Source organism: Ahaetulla prasina, chromosome 6 (genome assembly GCF_028640845.1).
Source record: "Ahaetulla prasina isolate Xishuangbanna chromosome 6, ASM2864084v1, whole genome shotgun sequence".
Taxonomy (NCBI): domain Eukaryota; kingdom Metazoa; phylum Chordata; class Lepidosauria; order Squamata; family Colubridae; genus Ahaetulla; species Ahaetulla prasina.
The window spans coordinates 66893264-66919113 of record NC_080544.1 but is presented as its reverse complement, the minus strand read 5'-3'; the positions used below and the strand labels follow the sequence as shown (position 1 = coordinate 66919113).

General features: G+C 43.1%; 1 protein-coding gene across 4 annotated transcripts in view; it reads left to right on the top strand.

Moving 5' to 3' along the window:
* Positions 1-25850, top strand: part of PFKL (phosphofructokinase, liver type) — a 50732-nt gene that overhangs the window by 6473 nt on the left and 18409 nt on the right. For 3 of the 4 annotated variants that reach the window (XM_058188158.1, XM_058188157.1, XM_058188156.1), the window contains exons 2-7: positions 8004-8077; positions 8905-8982; positions 12738-12927; positions 23789-23954; positions 24199-24243; positions 24453-24561. In XM_058188158.1, coding sequence (XP_058044141.1) covers positions 8004-8077; positions 8905-8982; positions 12738-12927; positions 23789-23954; positions 24199-24243; positions 24453-24561 — 662 coding nt within the window. Of the gene's footprint in view, positions 1-8003; positions 8078-8904; positions 8983-12737; positions 12928-14160; positions 14234-23788; positions 23955-24198; positions 24244-24452; positions 24562-25850 lie in introns of those variants that run through there. The other variant, XM_058188160.1, reaches the window with a different exon arrangement.

Here is a 25850-nt window from a genome sequence, read left to right as displayed (position 1 = left end):
TGAGCGTTCCAGCTTTCATGGTGGGAGGTAGGGGTTTTGTCCGATACTGAAGCACTTTCTTTTTTAAATTTAATTGACTTTTTAAAAAAATTTCATAGCGTTATTTAAAAACATTTTCATTAGGTTTTCATAAAATTCCCCGTGACAATTTAAATTTCTGAAAATATACTATGTGTATTGCCCGCACATAAGTTTAGTTCACATTACGTAAGTGAAACTAAATAACGCTACAGTGCGACTGCAAACAAAAGAGCCTCATCCCAGAATAGCTCGCGTGTCTCCCCCCACACCATCCAGCTGTAACAGACAAGCAGAACTGGTAGCCGGCGCGCCCCCCCCAACCCAATCCACGATGTGCGAGAGGCATGTGCATATGATGGTACACGGCACATTACCGGTGGGCAGTTAGAAAATTTTACTACTAACAGATACAAAAGTGGGCGGTAGGTATAAAAAGGTTGACTACCTCTGTTTTAGAGGAATGTATTCCTGTGATTTTAGATGCGATAGATTAAATGTTTTATAGATGGCAATAGGTAGGTGTCTATATTCCTTCTTTCCTTCTGCACTTCATTAAAAATCTTAAAGTGGCTTACAGTAATTTAAAAAAATAAAATAGTTCCAGTACCGTAGTAATTAAAACTATTGAAACAAAAATGTTGTTTTTCAATATACCACTGTTAAACAAAATTCAGCCTACATAATACTAGTACTCAACCATTGATTATAGTTTTGTGTAAAACCTAAGACCTCTAAGTAGTTAAATTCTCATTGTAGAAGAAAAACCAGAAAGTTTAAAAAAAATCATGGCATACAGTAATCCATACATTTAAATATAATAGGTCAGAGGATCTAGGGCAGTCCTTATGACAACTACCTAAGCAGAATGTTTTCTAATAATATTGCTTTCTGTTTGCTTATTATTTTGAGATCACACTTAACAATGTAATAAGATATAGCTCAATGCGACAAGTTGGTTAGTTATCTAGAATTTGATCCATTCATAAACCTCAGTCTTAACATGATTCACCAGCCAAGGGATGCTTGATTATCTGCGATACACGGAGAACATAAGAATGTTAACCTAAGGGCACTGGCACAGGGATCAAAGACAAAGTAATTTGTACCTGCATTACAAATAGTGTTTCCTATCATTGCTGTTGGATGAATCTCTGCTAAAGTTTCTATTTGTTCGGATTGTAAAGCAGTGGACGTAATACCCACCTATATAGAATAATCAGGTGGTTTTCCACACACAGTTAGAATCTGATGGGGTTGTTTTAATGGAAAACAGATAAATTGTTTCTTTTGCATACAGAAAAATCATTTGTAATAAAAATCCTATGTAGTTATCAGTACTGGATTACCCTTGGGGGGCCAGAATTCTAGTTCTCACGTCAGCATGAAAGCCTATAGGGTGACTTTGGGCCAGTCATACTTTCTTCATTCTCAACTGAGAAATTGAAAACTATCTTAGAGGAAGATAGAGGCAAGCCATTTCCTAAAATATTGCCAAACAACAACAACTCTGTGTGGCCCTAGCTGTATAACTGGCAGGAGTCAAAATTTACTTGATAGACAGCAACAACATTGAGGGGTCCTTGGTACCCTCTCAGCTTGGTTGTTTTCTTGCTAACAGTGATGATGTTACCTAGTTTGGGTAATGAAACTTCCACAAGAAAACAACCAAGCTCAGAGCTCCAATGACCCCTCATTTCAACCATGAGGTACAAATATTTTCATTCATTAATGACAACAGTATTTGATTCACTCATGTGCACACAGTTTGATGCTGTCAGAGCAGGATATTGATATTTATTGAATTGCATAGTTCTTGTGAACCCCTTGAGAAGACTTAATTCTCAAAGCCTTTTCATTTAGACTGAAAAAAAAATATTTTAAAACTCTAAGTATGCAGTTACTTTCATGCTTCTTGGAAAAGTGTTTAAAATACAAGTAAAAACACAAGTAAACAAACAGTCCAGTCAAGTAGGATGGAGAAAAGTGACAGTTCATCTGAAGTAACTTGTGTTTTTCTGAAGCGCAGAAGTATGTATTTGAGGAATCACATCTCACCCTGAGGAAAGCCAAAATAAGCCTTGTGCTTGTTGTTTTTCATGTACACCTCTGCTGTCATCTATGTTAATTTATGTTGCTGTAACTTTCTCCAATCTAGTACTCTTCAAATGTATTTAACTATAATTAGTAGGTAATTGCTTCTAGAAGACTATGGCTTGGGGAAATATGTTCCAAATGGTAAAAGACAAAGTATGTGGCAGTGCTGACCAAATGCCTGGAGGGGGTAAAGGTCTGGATGGAGAGAACTGACTTCGACCCAACCCTGGCAAGCTGGAGTGGTTAGGTTTTTTTTGTCTGCTGGGCCCATTGATTCTTGATGGGGTGGTACTTCCCCAGACCTAGCTAGTGTAATTTGGAGGAACTTCCTGGACTCAGGGCTCCTGCTCAAGGAGTACGTGGTAACTGTGGCTAGGAGCGACTTTGCACAGATTCATCTACTGATTGCATCCTTTTCTGGACCAGGAATCCTTGCTTAAGATCATCTATGCATTGACCATCAATGGTTGGTTTACTGCAGTGCATTCTACATGCGGCTGCCTTTGAAGACCACCTGGAGACTGACTGGCTCAGAATACAACATTGACAGTAGTGGGTGCCCCTAGATTTGCCCATATAATACCTCTGCTGTGTGAGGTGCACTGGCTTCCAGTTTCATTCTGGGTACAATTCAAGGTGCTGGTCATCACCTTAAAAGCCCTACATGGCACAAGGCCAAGAACTGTTTTTTCCTAAGAACATCTTCTCGTCCTATAAGTTAGATAGGCTAAGCATGCTTTTAGTCCCTCTCTTTAAACATTGACACCTTATGGGAGTCAAGAAGCATATATTTTCTGCAGAAGCCCCTCTGCTATGAAACATTCTGCCTCCTAAGCTTCAGGTACCCTCCTTGCCTTCTCAGAGACTGAAGACCTAACTTTTTCCCCAAGCATTGAGATAAGATGAGGTGACTGCATATTGGAAGCTTGATTTGGCAACAGGTTTTTGTTTTTAATATGTTTAGTTTTTAATACTTTTAATATGCTTTTTATGTTGTTTCAATTTTTGATTGGAGAGCCATCCAGAGTTAGTTATAAGCTGGGTGGCTACATAAAAGCTTTAAATTAATACGTAAAAATAAACCAAATTGATATCTATATATGAAAGGAAAATATTTTTCAGTCAAGGTCAAATAAGAATCAGTACTGAAAGGTAAATAAAAGGAACAATCTGCATCCTGCAGTAGTTATTTTATAAAGGAAAACAATCTCTTTAGAAGACTTGTCCATTTCAATTTCCTGCTTTCTAACGAGCCTTTCCTTTCAGATAAATTAGAGTGTAGTGAATGTGAGGATATTCCATTTTAGAAAGTTCCAACCTGAAGGAAATACAGGGAGGGGAAAAGGGTTTAGAGATGACTCCTGGGAACCAGCACAGCTGAAATATGTGACATCAATGTCAGAAATTGAAACAATATCATTTTTTAATAATTGCATTATGTAATAAATTGAAAATTCACAACAAAACACAGTTATTTTTCATCAGGTAACTTTGAGCCATTTCATTGGCCTTTAATTTATATTATAAAAGCCGTAAAAGCCTTTCCTGAAAAGCTAAGCTTTTTCTAGTAATACATTTGGTATATTTGGAGCTTTTATAAAAGTAGGATTGCCAGATCTGGATTAAAAATATCCAGATAACCTTGAGATGGTAGCAAAGAAATACAGAAAACCCTAAAGGACTTTCGGACTGCTACTCAACACCACAGGGAGATGGAACCAATGCGTTGGTTCCGTCCCAGGCGCCTGATGGACCCGGATAGGTTCCTGATGGAGCTTGGGCCGTTCCCTGAAGATCTGGCCCATGGCTCGGCCAAAGAGCTAGTCGCGGCCTGGGAATGGGCTGCGGCTGGAGCTTTGGACCAGGTCATGCCTTTGCGGCCTCTGACCCGGCGTAGAACTCACCCGGCTCCTTGGTTCTCCGAGGAGCTGAGGGAGATGAAGCGCCGGAAAAGATGCCTAGAGAGCGTCTGGAGGTCCAGCCATTCGGAAGCTGACCGAACACTAGTTAGGTCATTTATTCAGACCTACCTAGTGGCATTGAGGGAGGCTAAGCGTACTTACGTTACTTCCTTATTGCATCGGCAGATAACCGCTCGGCTGCCTTGTTCCGGGTGACCCGTTCCCTCCTACATCAGGAGGTTCGGGATGACCCGTTACAGGGGCGGGCCGAGGCTTTTAGTAAGTATCTGCACGATAAAATCGCTCAGCTTTGGGATGGACTGGACCAAAATTGGGTAGATCCAGGCGAGATGGCGGAGACAAGTCTTGTGGAGAACATCTGGGTTGAGTTTGATACTGTGGCTTCTGAGGATGTGGACAGGCTGCTGGGAAGGCTGAATGCCACCACATGTTTATTGGACCCGTGTCCCTCCTGGTTGGTACTGGCCACACAGGAGGTTACGCGAGGCTGGCTCCAGGGGATTATTAATGCTTCTTTGATGGAGGGTGTTGTTCCTACCACCTTGAAAGAGGCGGTAATGAGGCCCCTCCTCAAGAAGCCTTCCCTGGACCCAGCTGTTTTGGGAAACTATCGTCCCGTCTCCAACCTTCGCTTCATTGCAAAGGTTGTTGAGAGTGTGGTGGCACGTCAGTTACCCCAGTACCTGGATGAAACGGTCTATCTGGACCTGTTCCAGTCCGGCTTTCGACCTGGGTATAGCACAGAGACAGCTTTGGTCGCGTTGACTGATGACCTCTGGAGGGCTTGGGACAGGGGTTATTTCTCTGCCCTGGTCCTTTTAGATCTCTCAGCGGCTTTTGATACCATCGACCATGGTATCCTGCTGTGCCGGTTGGGGAGTTTGGGAGTGGGAGGCACCGTTTTTCGGTGGTTCTCCTCCTATCTCTCCGACCGGTTGCAGATGGTGTTGGCAGGAGGGCAGAGATCGACCGCGAGGCACCTCATGTGTGGGGTGCCGCAGGGGTCGATTCTCTTGCCCCTCCTGTTCAACATCTACATGAAGCTGCTGGGTGAGGTCATCAGTGGTTTTGGGGTGAGCTATCAGCTGTACACTGATGATACACAGCTGTACATTTACACCCCAGACCACCCCAACGAAGCTATCGAAGTGCTGTCCCAGTGTTTGGAGGCCATGCGGGTCTGGATGGGGAGAAACAGGTTCAAACTCAACCCCTCCAAGACGGAGTGGCTGTGGATGCCGGCATCCCGGTACAGCCAGCTGCAGCCGCGGCTGACTGTTGGGGGCGAGTTATTGGCCCCGATGGAGAGGGTGCGCAACTTGGGAGTTCTCCTGGATGGGCGGCTGTCCTTTGAGGATCATCTGACTGCCGTCTCCAGGAGAGCTTTTTATCAGGTACGCCTGATTCGCCAGTTGCGCCCCTTTCTAGACCGGGATTCCCTATGCACGGTCACTCATGCCCTCATCACTTCTCGCCTGGACTACTGCATTGCACTCTACATGGGGCTCCCCTTGAAGAGCACCCGGAGGCTTCAGTTGGTCCAGAATGCGGCTGCGCGGATGATAGAGGGAGCCACTCGTGGCTCCCATATAACACCTATCCTGCGCAGGCTGCACTGGCTGCCTGTGGTCTTCCAGGTGCACTTCAAGGTGCTGGTTACCACCTTTAAAGCGCTCCATGGCTTAGGACCGGGGTATTTACGGGATCGCCTTCTGCCACCATTTGCCTCCCACTGACCCGTGCGCTCGCACAGAGAGGGACTCCTCAGGGTGCCGTCAGCCAAACAATGTCGGCTGGAGGCCCCCAGGGGGAGGGCCTTCTCTGTGGGGGCCCCTACCCTCTGGAACGAGCTTCCCCCAGGACTTCGTCAACTTCCTAATCTCCGGACCTTCCGCCACGAGCTGAAGACATATCTATTCTTCCGTGCTGGACTGGCATAGAATTAGTTTTATTATTTGTATTTTAACTGGGGTTTTATGGTTTTATTTTAGTTATGGGCCAAATTTAATAAGTTTTTTATCATTGTTTTTACTGTATTGTATCTATTTATTGTCGATTTTATTTGGCTGTGAACCGCCCTGAGTCCTTCGGGAGAAGGGCGGTATACAAATTAAATTATTATTATTATTATTATTATTATTATTATTATTATTATTATTATTATTATTATTATTATTATTATTATTATTATTATTATTATTATTATTATTTGCTGCCATTAGTGGCTGTCTGGATTTTTGCAGCCCAAATCTGATAATCCTAATGAAAAGTAGCATATAGACATCAAGTTTCACTGTTATGCTAATGATTTAAGAAATGGCATGTGATGTTCTTAGATATTATGTTATGCATCTCAATTTCAATTATATAATGGCTAGGTCCAATATTAATGGTATCTGAGTTGCAAATGGTATCTTTTTCATCATTGCATTTCTGCCACCTAATCTAAATATTGTTGCTTTCATTCTGGTTAAGAAATCTGCAGATGGAATTGATGGGAGGAAAAACTTTCTCTGTTAGTAATGACAGATTAATTTTTTTTAAAAGAAAAAAGAAAGTTGGATCTGTTTCTCTGAACTGTATTTTTTGTGAGTTTCTTTTAGGGTTTCTTTTCTCTTTTCTCTCACATTCTCCCAAATGGAAGAAGCAACTAACCCGGTTTTGGCATTTTCTATTAACAGCTAAGCATAAATTAAACCATTTTTACATTATTAACTACAAACAGATATTTTATTCATAAGAGATCCATTCTGTGCAATTTCTGTGGAATTTCATTTGTATTGTTTTATTCCCTTACCAGCTACTATTCTTTATATATATTATTTATCCATATATAAACTGGGGAAAATCAGGCTTAATAGCAGTGACTGTGAGAGGGATCTTGGAGTCTTAGTGGACAATCAGCTAAATATGAGCCAGCAGCAGCACCTAAAAAAGCCAACACAATCCTAAATTGCATTAACAGAGGGATACACTCAAGATCAAGTGAGGTACTAATACCACTCTATAAAGCCCTAGTAAGATCACACCTAGAGTACTGCATCCAGTTTTGGTCACCACACTATAAAAATGATGTTGAGATTCTAGAAAAAGTGCAGAGGATGATTAGGGGACTGGAGAATAAAACATGAAGAACGGTTACATGAACTGGGCATGGCTAGTCTAGTGAAGAGGACTAGGGGAGACATGATAGCCATCTTCCAATACTTGAGTGGCTGCTATAGAGAGGAGCGGGTCAAGCTCTTTTCCAAAGCACCTGAAGGCCAGACAAGGAATAATGGATGGAAACTGACCAAGGAGAGATTCAACCTAGAAATGAGGAGTAACTTTCTGACAGTGAGAACAATCAACCAATGAAACAGTTTGCCTTCAGAAGTTGTGGGAACTTCATCACTTGAGACTTTCAAGAAAAGATTGGACTGCCATTTGTCAGAAATGGTATAGATCTCCTGCTTGAGCAGGGGGTTGGACTAGATGACCTATTAGGTCCCTTCCAACTCTGTTAATCTGTTATCTGTTTACTTTATTTTTGTGTACAAAAGTATTTTATTTCTTTCCAAGGAATTTTAATCCATTACTAACATAAGACAATACATGTGCTACCCTGTATATGCACAAGAAGCAATTCTTTCACTGTTTATTCAGATGTATTCAGTGATATATATTCTTTGTATGTTGAAATTTGAACTCTGCCTCTGTTCAGTTACAGTGAAGTGCAAATTCCTTGTGAAGTATCTAGCAAAACAAAAAACAAACAAAAACCCCACTACAACCCTGAATAGGAATGTTTTTACAATACTTTCTTCTAGAGACTTGAGCTTATTTCCGGGAATTATAACTGCAACATTTGGAAAATGCTACTTTTGGGAAGGGCAGTTTTTTTAAATTATTATTATAAACTAGCAGAATACTGCACCAATTTGTCTGAGACAAGATCATAATTTAACTTGTATTCCATCTTTCCAGGTATGAATGCTGCTGTTCGAGCTGTAACACGCATGGGAATATATGTTGGAGCTAAAGTGTTCCTGATATATGAGGTTCACATTTTTTGTTTATTATCAAAAAAAAATTCCCCTGTGTGGATATGGTGTTTTTTAATTGCTGCAGTCTTCTGGGGAAATTAAAGGATCAAATATCAATATAATCTTAGGAAGTTTAGGAAAATCTAAGAAAAGGTTGAGGAACATCACTGACAAGTTAAATAATGTTTTCACTCTTAATAACCTCTAACTATAAATGCAGAATAGATGTAAATTATTTAGGCAGCTTTGGCAGGAGGAAAATTCAAACTAAATATAGCTAAACTGGTAAGGAACATATGGCCCTCCAAATGCTGATCAAATCAGAACCAAACAACATGTTAACTAGGCCACACATTCCTTGTTTCGGGCTACTTGTTTGTTTAGCTGTTTTTATTTCCAGACAAAATTTCCATGATTTTTTTCCACAGTTCAGCTAGCTTTCCAATTCTGTTGTAGCATTGTAAAAACATTAGCTTCCAGCAGTCAACATACTGCATTACTACTTTGGGTGAACTTTGCTATATTGTATTGGATATTTTCTTGATAATGTATATTTATTATATTTTATAATGTTTTAATTTAAGATCTTCCACCATTTGTCAGTCTTTTGCATGGTTGCAATTTTATGAAAAGCAGTTTAGATAGAATGCATGGTGGAGCAAATTTGTATATGTCCTGCTTTAAATTTTGCTTCTTGTAACAACCTGCAGTAAAATTGAACAAATCGGTAAAACCAAGGATATTGGGATATAGATAATTCCCTATGTTGCAAATTAACTATAATAAAGTTTTCTTGGTAGTACAGTTATGTTTTTGCAAAAACATTCTTTTTTTCTTCTCAGGGTTATGAGGGACTAGTTGAAGGAGGAGAAAATATTAAGCAAGCAGATTGGCTCAGTGTGTCCAATATTATTCAGCTGGTAAGGCTAATCTTTCTTAACATCTTACTCTGTAATTATACAGGTCTCATGTTCGTTTCTTTGTGGCTACATAAGCCTTTCATGATACACAGCTCTGACTTACTGTAACTCTGAGTAATTTGGATTAAGTGTAAATTTTTGAATTTGGGTAATGATTGATACCCATTTTCAGGAAGAATCAAAAATAGATACTGTACTAAGACATAGTCAGGGGACTCAGTCCCAGTACTCAGTGCTTATCAGTCAGATCACTTTGAGCTGCCTCTATTTTCTCATACCTTGCTTTCTATTAATAACAGTGCTCCTTCAAATTTTACTGAATAGGATATGAATCATTTTTATTTTTAAAGCTTCGTTACTAGGAAGAAAAGGAATCTATTCAAGGAAGAATCTATAGTACTTTATATGAATTCAGTACAGGAGAAACAGTTACGGCTCAGCTAATTAAATCGTAGAGTACTAAATGTATGCTATTAAGCATTATAATATTGTGACTCTTTGCTTCCGGATGGCAAGAGATGAACAACTACCTTATATTAGCTAGCAATGCCCATAATTTTGGACCAGGAATTACGGCTTGATTAATATGGTGGACTATGATACTAATGTGCACAGTCCTTTCATTCATACAATCACATGATCTGGGAAACCAGAAAGAGCCCAGCTCTTGAAATAGGGAATTAATGGATTATCTAAGCACAAAACACAGAAATTTTAAGCCAAAAATGAATAGTGGCTTACAATTCTGATTTGTTAGACTTCTTCCCTCTCTGAGTTCCATGATTCAGATTTAATGGAAAACTATCTCATTTTTTATATGTTTATTCTTTAAAACAAAACTAAGGAGCAAAGGGACTGCAGGCACTGATATTCCTTATGTTCTTATTACATTTTATTAAATTGAAAATCTTAAATTTACTTCTATAGGTGACCATGGCTGCGAAATCATTCTAGACTAGTAATGTTGTTTCATGCTAATAGAAGCTCTTCAAGAAACTCAGGCAGAGAGCTTGTTCAACTTTGCTATTTGGGAAGATCTTGGTAATGAATTGAATCTTGCAGGGCTCCTTTCTGAATGAAATTATTATTGTAAACTTTACTGCAATTTATGTAGGAAAGATTATTTTCCTAGGAAGATCTAGAAAATGTCTTCCATTGAGATTATCCAGTCAGATAAATTTTCTAATTGGTTGGTTTCATTCATTTATTTATTTATTTATTTAATCGAATTTTTATACCGCCCTATCTCCCGAAGGACTCAGGGCGGTTTACAGCCCGATAAAAATACAAATATAATACAAAATAAAAACTAATTAAAAAACTTATTTAAATAGGCCAAAATTTAAAATTACAATTAAAATGATAAAACCCTGTCTTCCCTGTTTGATATATCCCACCAATCTAGATCTCCTGAATACATGTGATACATAGCTTCTTCTCATCCAATGTTCAGAGCAATCTATGTGATAGTTCTGATTCTCTTGCATATTTATTTGTTTATTTTCCTCTTTATGGTTTCCCCTTTGTCCCACTTTTGGGAAAGCCTGAGCCTGTTGCATAGCAAGAGCAATTAGAAAACAATAAAATAAGGGGATAATATTATTTTTTATTTATCCCTTCAACCTTAAGTGAAAATGACTTCTCATGTACTGTAAACTTTTGTATGATGTAGTTCTTCAATTTTGTGAACTTCTGCTACATTGGCTTTTCACTTTTTTTCAGATTAAGGAAATTATATAAGGGGTTTTACAGTGTTGTTGTTTTTATCGGAATCCCCCCCTCTATCCACTTAATGTAGGCATTTAAATAGTGCAGATTAATGGCTCATGTCCCCATCCTCACCATGGTAACCAAATGTTTTAATTCAACTTTCCAAAATCCATCTACCATCTTCCAGAGAAGCTTCTAGTGAGACTAGCATTTGGCTGGATCTCTGGGATTCTTGAAATTCCAGTCTCAATACTTTTAAGAGGTAGTGGTCCAGTGGTTAGAAGGCAGAATTGCAGGCTGGCTCTGTTTACTTCCAGGAGTTGGATCCTGACAAGGCTTAAGGTTGACTCATCCTTCCATCCTTCCGAGTAGGATGTCCAGTGTCCGGTGAAATGAGGGCACAGATTGTTGGGGCCAATATGCTGACTCTGTAAACCACTTAGACAGAGCTGTAAAGCACTATGAAGCAGTGTATAAGTCTAAGTACTATTGCTATTTAAACAAGATCAATTTAGAAATTGCTGTCCTAGTGACATAACCCTAAATTTGGGTCTCTCATTGAAAAATGGAAAGGGTTGTCTTTGGTAAAAATTTTGAGATTATTCTTTTCATTAAAAAATATTAGCTATATCTATAGGAGCTAAGGGTTGGATTGTACTGGAATTGCTTCTTTAATGGACCTGACTGTCAGAATACCTTTGAAGTAGATCCACCCACCTCACTTACAGAAGTGTTGCATTTTTCCTTCTTCTTAGAGCCTTTCCCAGTTTGACTGGTATGTTTCCTTTCTGTCAGGTAACATTCTGGTATTGCATGTTTCTATAGGATGGTTCTTTCTTTGTATTCCTTTATTGCTGATGCAACTTCTGCTACTAATAAATACAGGCTTGAGCAAAGCTGCCATGTCTGTGCCATGTTTTCTTTTATGTTCCATATAAATTATCCCCAAATCTTCTATAAAGGAGAACATTTAATGGTTAAACCAGTTTGATTTGCACGCTTTAACTGGTTTTGATAGCAGTCCAATTTAAAAAATAATAACCTTTCTAGCAACATGCTCTTCCACTCCTGACCTCAGCATATTTCTCTTCAGTTTGCTAGCATTGTAACTAATTAAATCCATACTTTTTGTGTGTTTGGCCCTTATTTGCATTACAAGTAATAGTCGAAAGCTGCAAGTCAGTGGATGTAGATTTATTATGTTAACCTTCAAGGGAGTTTTCCTTTTCCTGAGCTGAAGACAGTGGTGGGATTCAGCCAGTTCGCACCACTTCGGGAGAACCGGTTGTTAACTTTCTGAGCAGTTTGGCAAACTGGTTGTTGGAAGAAATCATTAGGGCAGAGAACCGGTTGTTAAATTACTTGAATCCCACCATTGGCTGAAGAGGAAAGTGTTCAGAAGTTGGTTGTTCAATGACAGTTATGTTCCCAATACCAGGCAGCAACAGCAGCAGAATCTGCTAAGTTCTTTGGGGCATAGCAACAGAAAATTGGGTTAATTAAGAGGTATCTGTGATGGGATGAACAGAAAGGTCAAATGCTAATGTAACAACCCTTTGTTCCCAGTTTCCTTGTTCAAGACTATTGGAGCTGACATTGCTCAGTGGCACATATCACTGTAATAACTTCCTGTTATCATTCCAAAAGCCATCTGGTTGGGATATAAGAGAGAAACAAATAACTTCCTCCAGAATTTAGCATATTTTCCACTCAGCTCTGCAATGGATTGATTGTTAAAAATGGTATCTTGTGAGTGACTGCACATTGTCACCAATCTTCACAATGTTAAAAAATATAAAAATGAAAAAAAGTATGTTTTCTTTTTATAAATTCATGGTTTGTGCTTTCAAAACAAATATATATACCAACTTAAACCTGTTCAAACCAAGAGCCACAAAGCCTTTTTGTTTCTAATGTATTCCCTTTTATAAAACACCAAAATAGTTTTCCCATTGGAACTCGTACACTTTCAATATCATTTTTTTCCTGTTAATTCCTACAGTCATCTAATTGTTTAATTCATAATTATTCTTTTCTGTTTAAAGGGAGGCACTATCATTGGCAGTGCCCGCTGCAAAGCTTTCACCACACGGGAAGGTCGCCTTCAAGCTGCCTACAATCTGGTACAACATGGCATCACTAATTTATGCGTCATTGGAGGGGATGGCAGCCTGACTGGTGCAAATATCTTCCGCTCAGAGTGGGGTGGTCTTTTGGAGGAACTGGTCAGAGACGGTAGGTATAAACTTGCTCTAACATCATACTATTGGTGCCAGGCTGTGACCTGCATTTCATGTTATTAACTCTGAAAATGAATTTGGATGTTGAGAGCTAAAAGACCGTAACCAAACAAAGTTTCTAAGGATGAAAGGTAGTATCAACACATGTATCTATTTTATTGTTTGGTCATGACCGACTTTTTGTCAAACCATACTTAGTTACTTAGTTCATTTTCAACAGGACAATGTAATCCATTTCAGTAGGAAAAATCAGATACAATTTAGAATTGCAGGTTTGGGGAAGATCATACTGGGTTGCAGCACATGGAAAAAAGAGATATCTGGATGCCTTGGATCATAAGCTGAAAGAGCAACCGTATAATGCAGCTACAAAAATGATACATGTGCAATCCTAAACTACATCAACAGATCTCTAGAGTAAAGATCAAAAAGAATCATTGTTCTTCTCTGTTCTGCTTTGGTACTTCCAATCTTGGGCACAATATTTTAAATGGTAACCAACTGGAGCCTCCTTGAAAAGAACAACCAAGATGACAAGGGATCTAGAGGAAAAGAAATGCAGTCATAAGTGGGAGGAGATGGCAGCCTGACTGGTGCAAATATCTTCGCTCAGAGTGGGGTGGTCTTTTGGAGGAACTGGTCAGAGATGGTAGGTATAAACCTCTAACATCATACTATTGGTGCCAGGCTGTGACCTGCATTTCATGTTATTAACTCTGAAAATGAATTTGGATGTTGAGAGCTAAAAGACCGTAACCAAACAAAGTTTCTAAGGATGAAAGGTAGTATCAACACATGTATCTATTTTATTGTTTGGTCATGACCGACTTTTTGTCAAACCATACTTAGTTACTTAGTTCATTTTCAACAGGACAATGTAATCCATTTCAGTAGGAAAAATCAGATACAATTTAGAATTGCAGGTTTGGGGAAGATCATACTGGGTTGCAGCACATGGAAAAAAGAGAGATCTGGATGCCTTGGATCATAAGCTGAAAGAGCAACCGTGTAATGCAGCTACAAAAATGATACATGTGCAATCCTAAACTACATCAACATATCTCTAGAGTAAAGATCAAAAAGAATCATTGTTCTTCTCTGTTCTGCTTTGATACTTCCAATCTTGGGCACAATATTTTAAATGGTGACCAACTGGAGCCTCCTTGAAAAGAACAACCAAGATGACAAGGGATCTAGAGGAAAAGAAATGCAGTCATAAGTGGGAGGAGATGGCAGCCTGACTGGTGCAAATATCTTTCGCTCAGAGTGGGGTGGTCTTTTGGAGGAACTGGTCAGAGATGGTAGGTATAAACCTACTCTAACATCATACTATTGGTGCCAGGCTATGGCCTGCATTTCATGTTATTGACTCTGAAAATGAATTTGGATGTTGAGAGCTAAAAGACCGTAACCAAACAAAGTTTCTAAGGATGAAAGGTAGTATCAACACATGTATCTATTTTGTTGTTTGGTCATGTCCGACTTTTTGTCAAACCATACTTAGTTACTTAGTTCATTTTCAACAGGACAATTTAATCCATTTCAGTAGGAAAAATCAGATATAATTTAGAATTGCAGGTTTGGGGAAGATCATACTGGGTTGCAGCACATGGAAAAAAGAGATATCTGGATGCCTTGGATCATAAGCTGAAAGAGCAACCTGACACTAGCCACCGCCTGGACGAGGCCAGAGCACATGAAATGTCTACTAAAGCAGCAGAGACTCTGCAAAAGCCTCTTCAATCCAAGGCGGCGCAAAGCCAACGCCAGTACACCAGGAGGAGATTCAGTCCGAATCCGAAGGTGAGGCGAGGATGAGGAAGGGGTCTGCCGGACCGAGAAACGCGACACTGAGGACCGTGACGAGTGCGGAAGCTGCGGAGGGCAGCATCAGCGCCAACGCTGCAGGTTTAAAGACGCAACATGCCGGCGGTGTGGGAAGAAAGGACACTTAGCTCAGGTTTGCAGAGCGCCCAACCTTCCCGCCGAAAATTCAAATCGGCCAATCAAAGCGGAACCGGAAAGGCGGCCCGCGATTGGTTCAAACAAGAAAGGCGAAGTCTAACCAAACGACTGTCATTATAGGCCGCCTCAACCAAAGTGGAAAAGAAGATTTTACAAAGCCCAAGATCGAGGGAGTACGGTGCAGGCTTGAAGTAGACACGGATCAGCGATCACCATCATGTCCTGGGACACCCTGGCGAAGTCACTGCCGTCCGTCGCGAAGCGCCATTTGCAAGCACAGCGGCTACGAGTGCACGACTACCAGGGGAATCGCATCCCTGTTCGAGGGACCACCTCCGTCCGAGTCGAGTACGGCCCTCACAAAAAGACCCTGCCCATCACAATCGTCGAAGGAACTCTGCCCAGTCTGTTGGGACTAGACTGGTTTCGTGCCCTGGGCATGGGAGTGACTGGCATCTACAGAAGTGACTGCAATTTGAAAGACATTCTCTTTAACGAGTTCAAGATGTCTTCAAGGACTGCCTGGGCAAGTACAAGGGGACCCCTATTTCCTTCAACTTAGACCCCAGGTAGCCCCCATTAGGCTTAAGGCGAGGAGAGTCCTTTGCCCTAAAACCAAAATTGATAAGGAGCTGGACAAGCACATAAGCCAGAGAATTTTGGTGCCAGTCGATCACGCAAAGTGGGAGACGCCAATCGTCACCCCCATCAAATCGGACGGGTCCATTAGAATTTGCGCTGACTACAAGGCGACGCTTAACAAAGCCTTACAGAAAAGCGCTACCCGGTTCCGTGGTGCAACATTTATTGCACTCCTTGGGGCAAGGGCAAGTCTTTGCAAAGTTAGACTTGGCCCAAGCCTACCAACAACTGCCAGTAGACGCCCGCACAGCCGAAGCCCAAACGATTGACGCACAGGGGGCATTCAAGTGCACCCGATTGCAATTTGGGGTTAGTGTGGCACCAGGGCTGTTCCAAAACCTGATGGAACGACTACTGCAAGGGCTCCCAGGGTAGTTCCTACTGATGATGTCCTAATTTCAGGGGAAAACATGGAGGAATTGGGGGAGCGGTTAAGAAAGGTCTTGAGCATTTTCCGGACAGCCGGATTAAAAGTCAAGTCAAATAAATGTCAGATAGGGGTCGAATCGGTCGATTTCTTGGGCTACCGGATAGACAAGAAAGGAATTCACCCTACTGAGAGCAAGGTTAAGGCAATTAGGAAGGCTCCAGCGCCCAAAAACAAAGCAGAGCTGCAGGCATTCCTGGGATTGGTTAATTTTACGCGGTCTTTTAAAGAACAAAGCAACTGCTATGGAACCGCTGCATAGGCTCTTAGGAAAAATACTGTTTGGTCTTGGGGAAAGTCAGAAAATAGGGCTTTTGAAGCAGTAAAGAACCTGCTCTCAAGTGATAGCCTGCTCATCCAATATCACGACTCACTACCCCTAGTGCTGGTTTGCGATCGTCACCTTATGGGGTGGGGCTGTACTCAGCCATAGACTTCCAAACGGCACAGAAGCCCCTATAGCGTTCTACTCTAGAACGATGTCCTCCCAGAGAGGAACTACAGCCAATTAGACAAAGAAGCATTAGCCATTGTATCAGGGTCAAAAATTCCATGAGTATGTCTTTGGGCGGAATTTTGAAATCGTGACTGACCACAGACCGTTATTGGGACTACTGGCTGGCGACCGCCAACGCCTGTGGCACTTTCGCCACGCTTGACTCGATGGACTATATTTTAGCCGCTTACTCATACAAGCTGCAGCATCGACCGGGAAAGAAGTGGGGCATGCAGACGCTTTGAGCCGATGCCCACTGCCAGGGGCGATCAAGACCCCACTCCGGGACACCCATCCTCCTTATTGACTCGTTGGACTCTGGCCCAGTCACATCAAAGGAAGTGGCTCGGGCATCATACCGACATTGTGTTAAGGACTGTACTCGGTTGGGTACAGAGAGGGTGGCCGCTGCGGGCGAACGGTTCAAAGAATTTGTTAAGAAACGTGATGAGCTCTCGGCTCAAGGGGGGTGCCTGTTATGGGGTGATCGTGTAATAATTCCTGTTAAGTTAAGGGGCAAGGTATTGGACCTCCTCCACGAGGGTCACCCAGGCATCGTAAGGATGAAGGGGTTAGCTAGAAGCTATGTATGGTGGCCACTCATGGACGCAGAGATTGCTGAGAGGGTAGGGAAATGCCAAGCTTGCCAAGAGTCCAGACCGCTACCCCCAACAGCCCCAGTCAGAGAATGGGAAAAGCCCCAAGGGCCTTGGTCAAGAATCCACATTGACTTTGCTGGCCCCTTTCACGGCCAAACATTCCTAGTGGTGGTGGACGCATTTTCCAAATGGTTAGAGATCATACTTATGAAGTCCACCACAGCCGAAGCAGTAATCGCAACCCTGCGCCACCTATTCGCAACTCACGGGTTGCCGGACACTCTGGTGTCCGACAATGGGCCCCAATTCACGGCAGCCCAGTTTGAAGAGTACCTGGCAGAGGAAGGCATCCGACATGCCCTCTCTGCACCTTTCCACCCTGCGCCGGATGGCCTTGCAGAGCGTTCCGTCCAGAGCGCTAAGGAGGCATTGTCCAGGCTCAAGCCAGGTGACTGGCAAACAAAAATAGACCTTTTCCTAGCCGTCCAGCACAGAACCCCAAGCACAGCCACTGGGAAAAGCCCAGCCGAATTGCTAATGGGACGAAACTCCGTGCCCACTTGACCGTTTGAACCCCATTACACACCCGAGGGTTACAAGGGGGAGCTAGAAAAAACAAGGGAAATGAGCATAGGCGACCGGGTGTGGGCCCGAAACTATGGGGACGGCCCTAGTTGGCTCGCAGGACAAGTAACAAAAGTAACAGGGCCAAAATCGTATGTGGTAGAGCTACCAGACAACCGAATGTGGCGGCGCCACATAGATCAGTTAAGGAAACGAATAACTGACCAAACCAAACCAACAGAGACAGGTAATGACCAATACCACTTTGAATCCACAGCTGACAATGACCCGGGGGAGGCGCAAGACTTAGCTGAGGTCCCAGAGTTCCAGCGACGCCATCAGGTCCCCGAGGGAAACAGCAAGGAAAATCCCAAAATTAATCCAAGGCCGGATGGCCAAGAAAAAGAGTCGGCCAATAATCCAGAGCCCGTTGGCCTAGAGAAAGAGCTGGGAGGAGAAAACAGCCCCTCCGACCAGCTCAAACACCACCCAGAACTGAACCGCGAGGTCAGAAAGAACTAGGAGACGCCCAGGTTATTTGCGTGACTACGAAAAATAACATGTAAATAAATATGTAAATAAGACCAAGTGTTTTCTGGGAGGGAGGTGTTCTGTAAAAACTGTAGTTTGAATGATAAGAAATAAGGTTTCAGTTGGACACATGGAAAACATTTCTATAATAGTAGCTGTTTAATAGAATAGATTGTGTCAGGAAATAGCAAATTCTTCTTCACTGGGGATGTTTATAAAAAGGCTAGAAGACCATCTAAGTTAGCTCTTCAAAGTAGGCCATCAAAAAATATTCTATGAATTCTACTTTACTGTTGTAAGGTCAAATAACAGAATCTTGAAAGATAGCCAGGTAACCTTTTTATGCCAAACAGCATCAAGGCAGGATTATTTTGAGTTTCTTTCCATTGGTTCCAGTGTCTAAACTGTGCAGTAACTTCTTCAAGTCCCTCCTTAATGGTTTGTTCCCTCTACCTTCCTTAGCAATTCTTTCAGCTTTTCCTAAGGTCCACCCTAAATTCCTTTACAAACTGTCTGGAATGCTGTAATTCTGGATTCTACTGCTGGCTAAGTGAATTCCAAAATCCCTTCCAAATCTATGATTTTATGATTCTTCTTATTTTTAAAGTTCCTGTTATGTATTAACAGTTGTGCCTTTAAATATTTGAGCGGGAAATCAGCACGTTGCTGATTGGACGAAGCCTCCAGCAGAACTGTATAAAAGGAGAGGTTTTTCCCCCAGCCTGTTGCTGGGTTCACCATATATTAAAGAGCTGTTGTCACTACCCTGGTCTCCAGCCTCGTTACTTCCCGAACTTAACATTGGCGACGAAGGTGGGATCTCGAGGCTAAGGAGAACCAGAACCGAGCTGAAGCACGCTAGTTCGAACCCAGCAAACTCAGGGCAGAAGCGGAAATGGCAAACACGCCACCCGCACCGTACAACCCGGCAAGGAGAAATGGGGAACATATATGACCCGTTTGAAAGCTTTCTAGAAGCCAACGAACTACAGGATCCCTGTTACCCGCAAACGGGCTTCCTTCCTGAGGCATGGCGGGCCGGAGGTATCCGAGATTGCGGAGCCCCTGGCAGAGCCAACGCCGATACAATCGGTATCGTGGCCGACTCTGCAGACTTTGCTGAAGAACCATTTCGCACCGACGCCGACCAAATACGTGCAGCGGTTCGAATTCGGAGAACGAGACAGATGGAGGCGAGTCCATCGGTGACTACATGGCGCGTTGAGAAGAGCGTCCAAGGACTGCGGATACCGAGACTTAGACGAAGTGCTACTCGAGCAACTCATCCGAGGGGTCAAGGACATCCGCCTACGGCGGCGACTGCTAGCCAGGAGCAACCTGACACTAGCCACCGCTCTCGGCGAGGCCAGGGCACACGAAATGTCTACTAAGGCAGCAGAGACTCTGCAAAAGCCTCTTCAATCCCAGGCGGCGCAAAGCCAACGCCAGTACACCAGGAGGAGATTCAGTCCGAATCCGAAGGTGAGGCGAGGATGAGGAAGCGGTCTGCCGGACCGAGAAGCGCGACACTGAGGACCGTGACGAGTGCGGAAGCTGCGGAGGGCAGCATCAGCGCCAACGCTGCAGGTTTAAAGACGCAACATGCCGGCGGTGTGGGAAGAAAGGACACTTAGCTCAGGTTTGCAGAGCGGCCCAACCTTCCCGCCGAAAATTCAAATCGGCCAATCAAAACGCGGAACCGGAAAGGCGGCCCGCGATTGGTTCAAACAAGAAAGGCGAAGTCTAACCAAACGACTGTCATTATAGGCCGCGCCTCAACCAAAGTGGAAAAGAAGATTTTTACAAAGCCCAAGATCGAGGGAGTACGGTGCAGGCTTGAAGTAGACACGGGATCAGCGATCACCATCATGTCCTGGGACACCCTGGCGAAGTCACTGCCGTCCGTCGCGAAGCGCCATCTGCAAGCACAGCGGCTACGAGTGCACGACTACCAGGGGAATCGCATCCCTGTTCGAGGGACCACCTCCGTCCGAGTCGAGTACGGCCCTCACAAAAAGACCCTGCCCATCACAATCGTCGAAGGAACTCTGCCCAGTCTGTTGGGACTAGACTGGTTTCGTGCCCTGGGCATGGGAGTGACTGGCATCTACAGAAGTGACTGCAATTTGAAAGACATTCTCTTTAACGAGTTCGAAGATGTCTTCAAGGACTGCCTGGGCAAGTACAAGGGACCCCTATTTCCTTCAACTTAGACCCCAGGTAGCCCCCATTAGGCTTAAGGCGAGGAGAGTCCTTTGCCCTAAAACCAAAATTGATAAGGAGCTGGACAAGCTCATAAATCAGGGGGTTTTGGTGCCAGTCGATCACGCAAAGTGGGAGACGCCAATCGTCACCCCAATCAAGTCGGACGGGTCAATTAGAATTTGCGCTGACTACAAGGCGACGCTTAACAAAGCCTTACAGAAAAGCGCACCCGGTTCCGTGGTGCAACATTTATTGCACTCCTTGGGGCAAGGGCAAGTCTTTGCAAAGTTAGACTTGGCCCAAGCCTACCAACAACTGCCAGTAGACGCCCGCACAGCGAAGCCCAAACGATTGTGACGCACAGGGGGCATTCAAGTGCACCGATTGCAATTTGGGGTTAGTGTGGCACCAGGGCTGTTCCAAAACCTGATGGAACGACTACTGCAAGGGCTCCCAGGGTAGTTCCTACTGATGATGTCCTAATTTCAGGGGAAAACATGGAGGAATTGGGGGAGCGGTTAAGAAAGGTCTTGAGCATTTTCCGGACAGCCGGATTAAAAGTCAAGACAAATAAATGTCAGATAGGGGTCGAATCGGTCGATTTCTTGGGCTACCGGATAGACAAGAAAGGAATTCACCCTACTGAGAGCAAGGTTAAGGCAATTAGGAAGGCTCCAGCGCCCAAAAACAAAGCAGAGCTGCAGGCATTCCTGGGATTGGTTAATTTTACGCGGTCTTTTTAAAGAACAAAGCAACTGCTATGGAACCGCTGCATAGGCTCTTAGGAAAAATACTGTTTGGTCTTGGGGAAAGTCAGAAAATAGGGCTTTTGAAGCAGTAAAGAACCTGCTCTCAAGTGATAGCCTGCTCATCCAATATCACGACTCACTACCCCTAGTGCTGGTTTGCGATCGTCCCTTATGGGGTGGGGGCTGTACTCAGCCATAGACTTCCAAACGGCACAGAAGCCCCTATAGCGTTCTACTCTAGAACGATGTCCTCCCCAGAGAGGAACTACAGCCAATTAGACAAAGAAGCATTGGCCATTGTATCAGGGGTCAAAAAATTCCATGAGTATGTCTTTGGGCGGAATTTTGAAATCGTGACTGACCACAGACCGTTATTGGGACTACTGGCTGGCGATCGCCAACGCCTGTGGCACTTTCGCCACGCTTGACTCGATGGACTATATTTTTAGCCGCTTACTCATACAAGCTGCAGCATCGACCGGGAAAGAAGTGGGGCATGCAGACGCTTTGAGCCGATGCCCACTGCCAGGGGCGATCAAGACCCCACTCCGGGACACCCATCCTCCTTATTGACTCGTTGGACTCTGGCCCAGTCACATCAAAGGAAGTGGCTCGGCATCATACCGGGACATTGTGTTAAGGACTGTACCGGTTGGGTACAGAGGGTGGCCGCTGCGCGAACGGTTCAAAGAATTTGTTAAGAAACGTGATGAGCTCTCGGCTCAAGGGGGGTGCCTGTTATGGGGTGATCGTGTAATAATTCCTGTTAAGTTAAGGGGCAAGGTATTGGACCTCCTCCACGAGGGTCACCCAGGCATCGTGAGGATGAAGGGGTTAGCTAGAAGCTATGTATGGTGGCCACTCATGGACGCAGAGATTGCTGAGAGGGTAGGGAAATGCCAAGCTTGCCAAGAGTCCAGACCGCTACCCCCAACAGCCCCAGTCAGAGAATGGGAAAAGCCCCAAGGGCCTTGGTCAAGAATCCACATTGACTTTGCTGGCCCCTTTCACGGCCAAACATTCCTAGTGGTGGTGGACGATTTTCCAAATGGTTAGAGATCATACTTATGAAGTCCACCACAGCCGAAGCAGTAATCGCAACCCTGCGCCACCTATTCGCAACTCACGGGTTGCCGGACACTCTGGTGTCCGACAATGGGCCCCAATTCACGGCAGCCCAGTTTGAAGAGTACCTGGCAGAGGAAGGCATCCGACATGCCCTCTCTGCACCTTTCCACCCTGCGTCGAATGGCCTTGCAGAGCGTTCCGTCCGGAGCGCTAAGGAGGCATTGTCCAGGCTCAAGCCAGGTGACTGGCAAACAAAAATAGACTTTTTCCTAGCCGTCCAGCACAGAACCCCAAGTACAGCCACTGGGAAAAGCCCAGCCGAATTGCTAATGGGACGAAAACTCCGTGCCCACTTGACCGCTTGAACCCCATTACACACCGGAGGGTTACAGGGGGGAGCTAGAAAAAACAAGGGAAATGAGCATAGGCGACCGGGTGTGGGCCCGAAACTATGGGGACGGCCCTAGTTGGCTCGCAGGACAAGTAACAAGAGTAACAGGGCCAAAATCGTATGTGGTAGAGCTACCAGACAACCGAATGTGGCGGCGCCACATAGATCAGTTAAGGAAACGAATAACTGACCAAACCAACCAACAGAGACAGGTAATGACCAATACCACTTTGAATCCACAGCTGACAATGACCCGGGGGAGGCGCAAGACTTAGCTGAGGTCCCAGAGTTCCAGCGATGCCATCAGGTCCCCGAGGGAAGCAGCAGGGAAAATTCCAAAGTTAATCCAAGGCCGGATGGCCAAGAAAAAGAGTCGGCCAATAATCCAGAGCCCGATGGCCCAGAGAAAGAGCTGGGAGGAGAAAACAGCCCTCCGACCAGCTCAAACACCACCCAGAACTGAACTGCGCAGGTCAGAAAGAACTAGGAGACGCCCAGGTTATTTGCGTGACTACGTCGAAAAATAACATGTAAATAAATATGTAAATAAGACCAAGTGTTTTCTGGGAGGGGAGGAGTGTTATGTATTAACAGTTGTGCCTTTAAATATTTGAGCGGGAAATCAGCACGTTGCTGATTGGACGAAGCCTCCAGCAGAACTGTATAAAAGGAGAGGTTTTTCCCCCAGCCTGTTGCTGGGTTCACCATATATTAAAGAGCTGTTGTCACTACCCTGGTCTCCAGCCTCGTTACTTCCCGAACTTAACAGTTCCTATCTTTTAACACCATTGAATCTTTAACTGATTCTTTTTTATAGTCAGTTGCTCCTTTTTATGTGCCTTTGTACCATAAAACATACAATGGAAGTAAAAATTAAAGAAATAAAGTAAGCCTTCATTTCTAATGAAATATAAACTTAGTGAAATCAGTACTTTATATGTCATAAAACCACTGATTTTACCAAGTTCGTATTTCATTAGAAATGAAAGCTGATTTTATTTCTGTCCTGTTTCTGCAGCCAAGCTGTTAATTAAGACAAAAAACATAATGTACAGTTTACCAGAGTATTGTTTAAGATGCAGTAAAAAAAATATCCTTACTTTAATTGAAATAATCTCTGTTTACTTTGCTGTAGGATAAGCATTATCTAATTGTGTTTGGAAACAGTTCATTTGGGATATTCTTAAGACTCACAACCCCGTGTTCATTTTCCATCCAGGAAAAATCACTGAGGAAATATCTCAGACATACCGTCACTTAAACATTGTGGGCCTTGTGGGCTCCATTGACAATGACTTCTGTGGCACCGATATGACCATTGGCACTGACTCTGCCTTGCACCGCATCATGGAGGTGATCGATGCCATCACTACAACAGCCCAGAGGTGAACACAAGAGTTCTTACATCTTTTCTTCATGTCATTGTCACAAGCACACAAGGTGTGGCTAGTTTTAATGAAGCTGCTTCCTTATTCTCTGTAAATTGGGGGCTTTATTTTGTTTAATTTCCTCTCTATCCCCTTTCCCTTTCTCTTCATATTATAAAAGCAACTTCTCATTGTAAGGCACTGGTATCTTCACCTAACAGCACTTGGTGATAAGCTCTTGCTTTCTAATTTTGTTTTGCAGTCATCAGAGAACATTTGTGCTGGAAGTGATGGGAAGGCACTGTGGGTAAGCGCTGTTTGTTTATTTGTTGAACTGAAAAAAGAATTAACAGTTCCCTAGCTGGGGAGGGCTAATCTAAAAAACACGCCCCCATGTGCATTATGAAATCCCCCCCCGCCCCAAGCTCCATCTTTTCAGTCTTCAGGACAATTTCTTTCACCTTGAAAAAACATCAAAGGTGCCATTCACAAGATGACATTTTTCTCCTTTTCCAGATACCTAGCATTAGTTTCAGCGCTGGCTTCTGGAGCTGACTGGCTTTTCATTCCCGAATCACCGCCTGAGGATGGCTGGGAGGATTTTATGTGTGAACGGCTTGGTGAAGTAAGAATTAGTAATATCTGATATTCAACTAAATAAACCTAGCTCATAGTAGACAGAGCTTGTGGAATTCTATTTTCCTACAGATACCTTCATAAGTATCATTGTGTAACCTAGCTTTTAAAAAAAACAAGATTATTTTTATATAAAAACTGACTGCTGTCTGTTTGCAAAGTATCAGTGGCTAGCATCATTTCCAAAGGTGACTGTGGACTCCCCCAATTCCCCATGAGACCTAGAGAATTTCTTTAAGAAATAATAGCAATAGCAATAGGACTTAGATTTAGATACCTTTTTTATATATACCAGATTTATGTACCAGAGAGTGCTTACAGCATTTTCTGAGCAGTTTAAAAATGTCAGCATATTATCCTCAACAATCTGGGTCCTCATTTTACTGACCTCAAAAGGACAGAAGGCTATGTCAATCTTGAGTCAATCAGGATTAAACTCCTGGATGTGGGCAGAGTTAGCCTGCAATACTATATTCTAACCACTGTGCTACCATGGCTCCTATAAGATATGATTGTAAAAATTGGGGCATTTTTTTTAAAAGGCAGAATATTCTGAGAAACAATAGGAAAGATCCACCCTAGTTTACTTTTTTTAAAAAAAACCTTGATATTTATAGGGATGTGCAAAATTCATAGATTTGAGAATGGAATGTTCTGAAGTAATCTGGAACATTCTATTCCCTCTCTGATATCTTGCCATTCCAGGGCTGATCCAATATTTTCCAGAAGTAACAAGCCTGTTTTGGAACCAGAACATCTCTTGAACATGTGAAGGAGTATTTCTGGAAATTGCCAAACTTGTCCCTGGAATGGCATGGTCCAGAAAAGGTATGGCATGACCTAAAGGAGAAACCTTCGAGTGTTCTGCAGAACTCCAGATTTCTCCAGAATGTTAGGGTTTTAATACTATTTTAATTCAATTATGTATTCCCTGAGCTAATATGGATTACAGTGCAACCTAAAAAAAACCCTAACTTTTTAAAGGAACAGCTGACAGATAAAGAGTTTGCTTGGATAGAATCTGAGGGATGCTTAGTTGCTTGGATTTGAATACTGTGCACAGTTACTACAAGCTGGCCAACAGACATAAAATTGTTGAAAGAAGGATGAGGGGTGAAACTTTCCAGATTTGAGGTTTATGGTATAGGAAATTCAGAACTACTTAAGCATGGTCCTCCATTTTTTCTACACTTAGGAAGTATGTTTTTGTGTGATTAAAAATCCAGGTTGCTACTGTTAGGATTGTGAAAGTCTTGCCTTGGAGTCCATCAGTTGTTA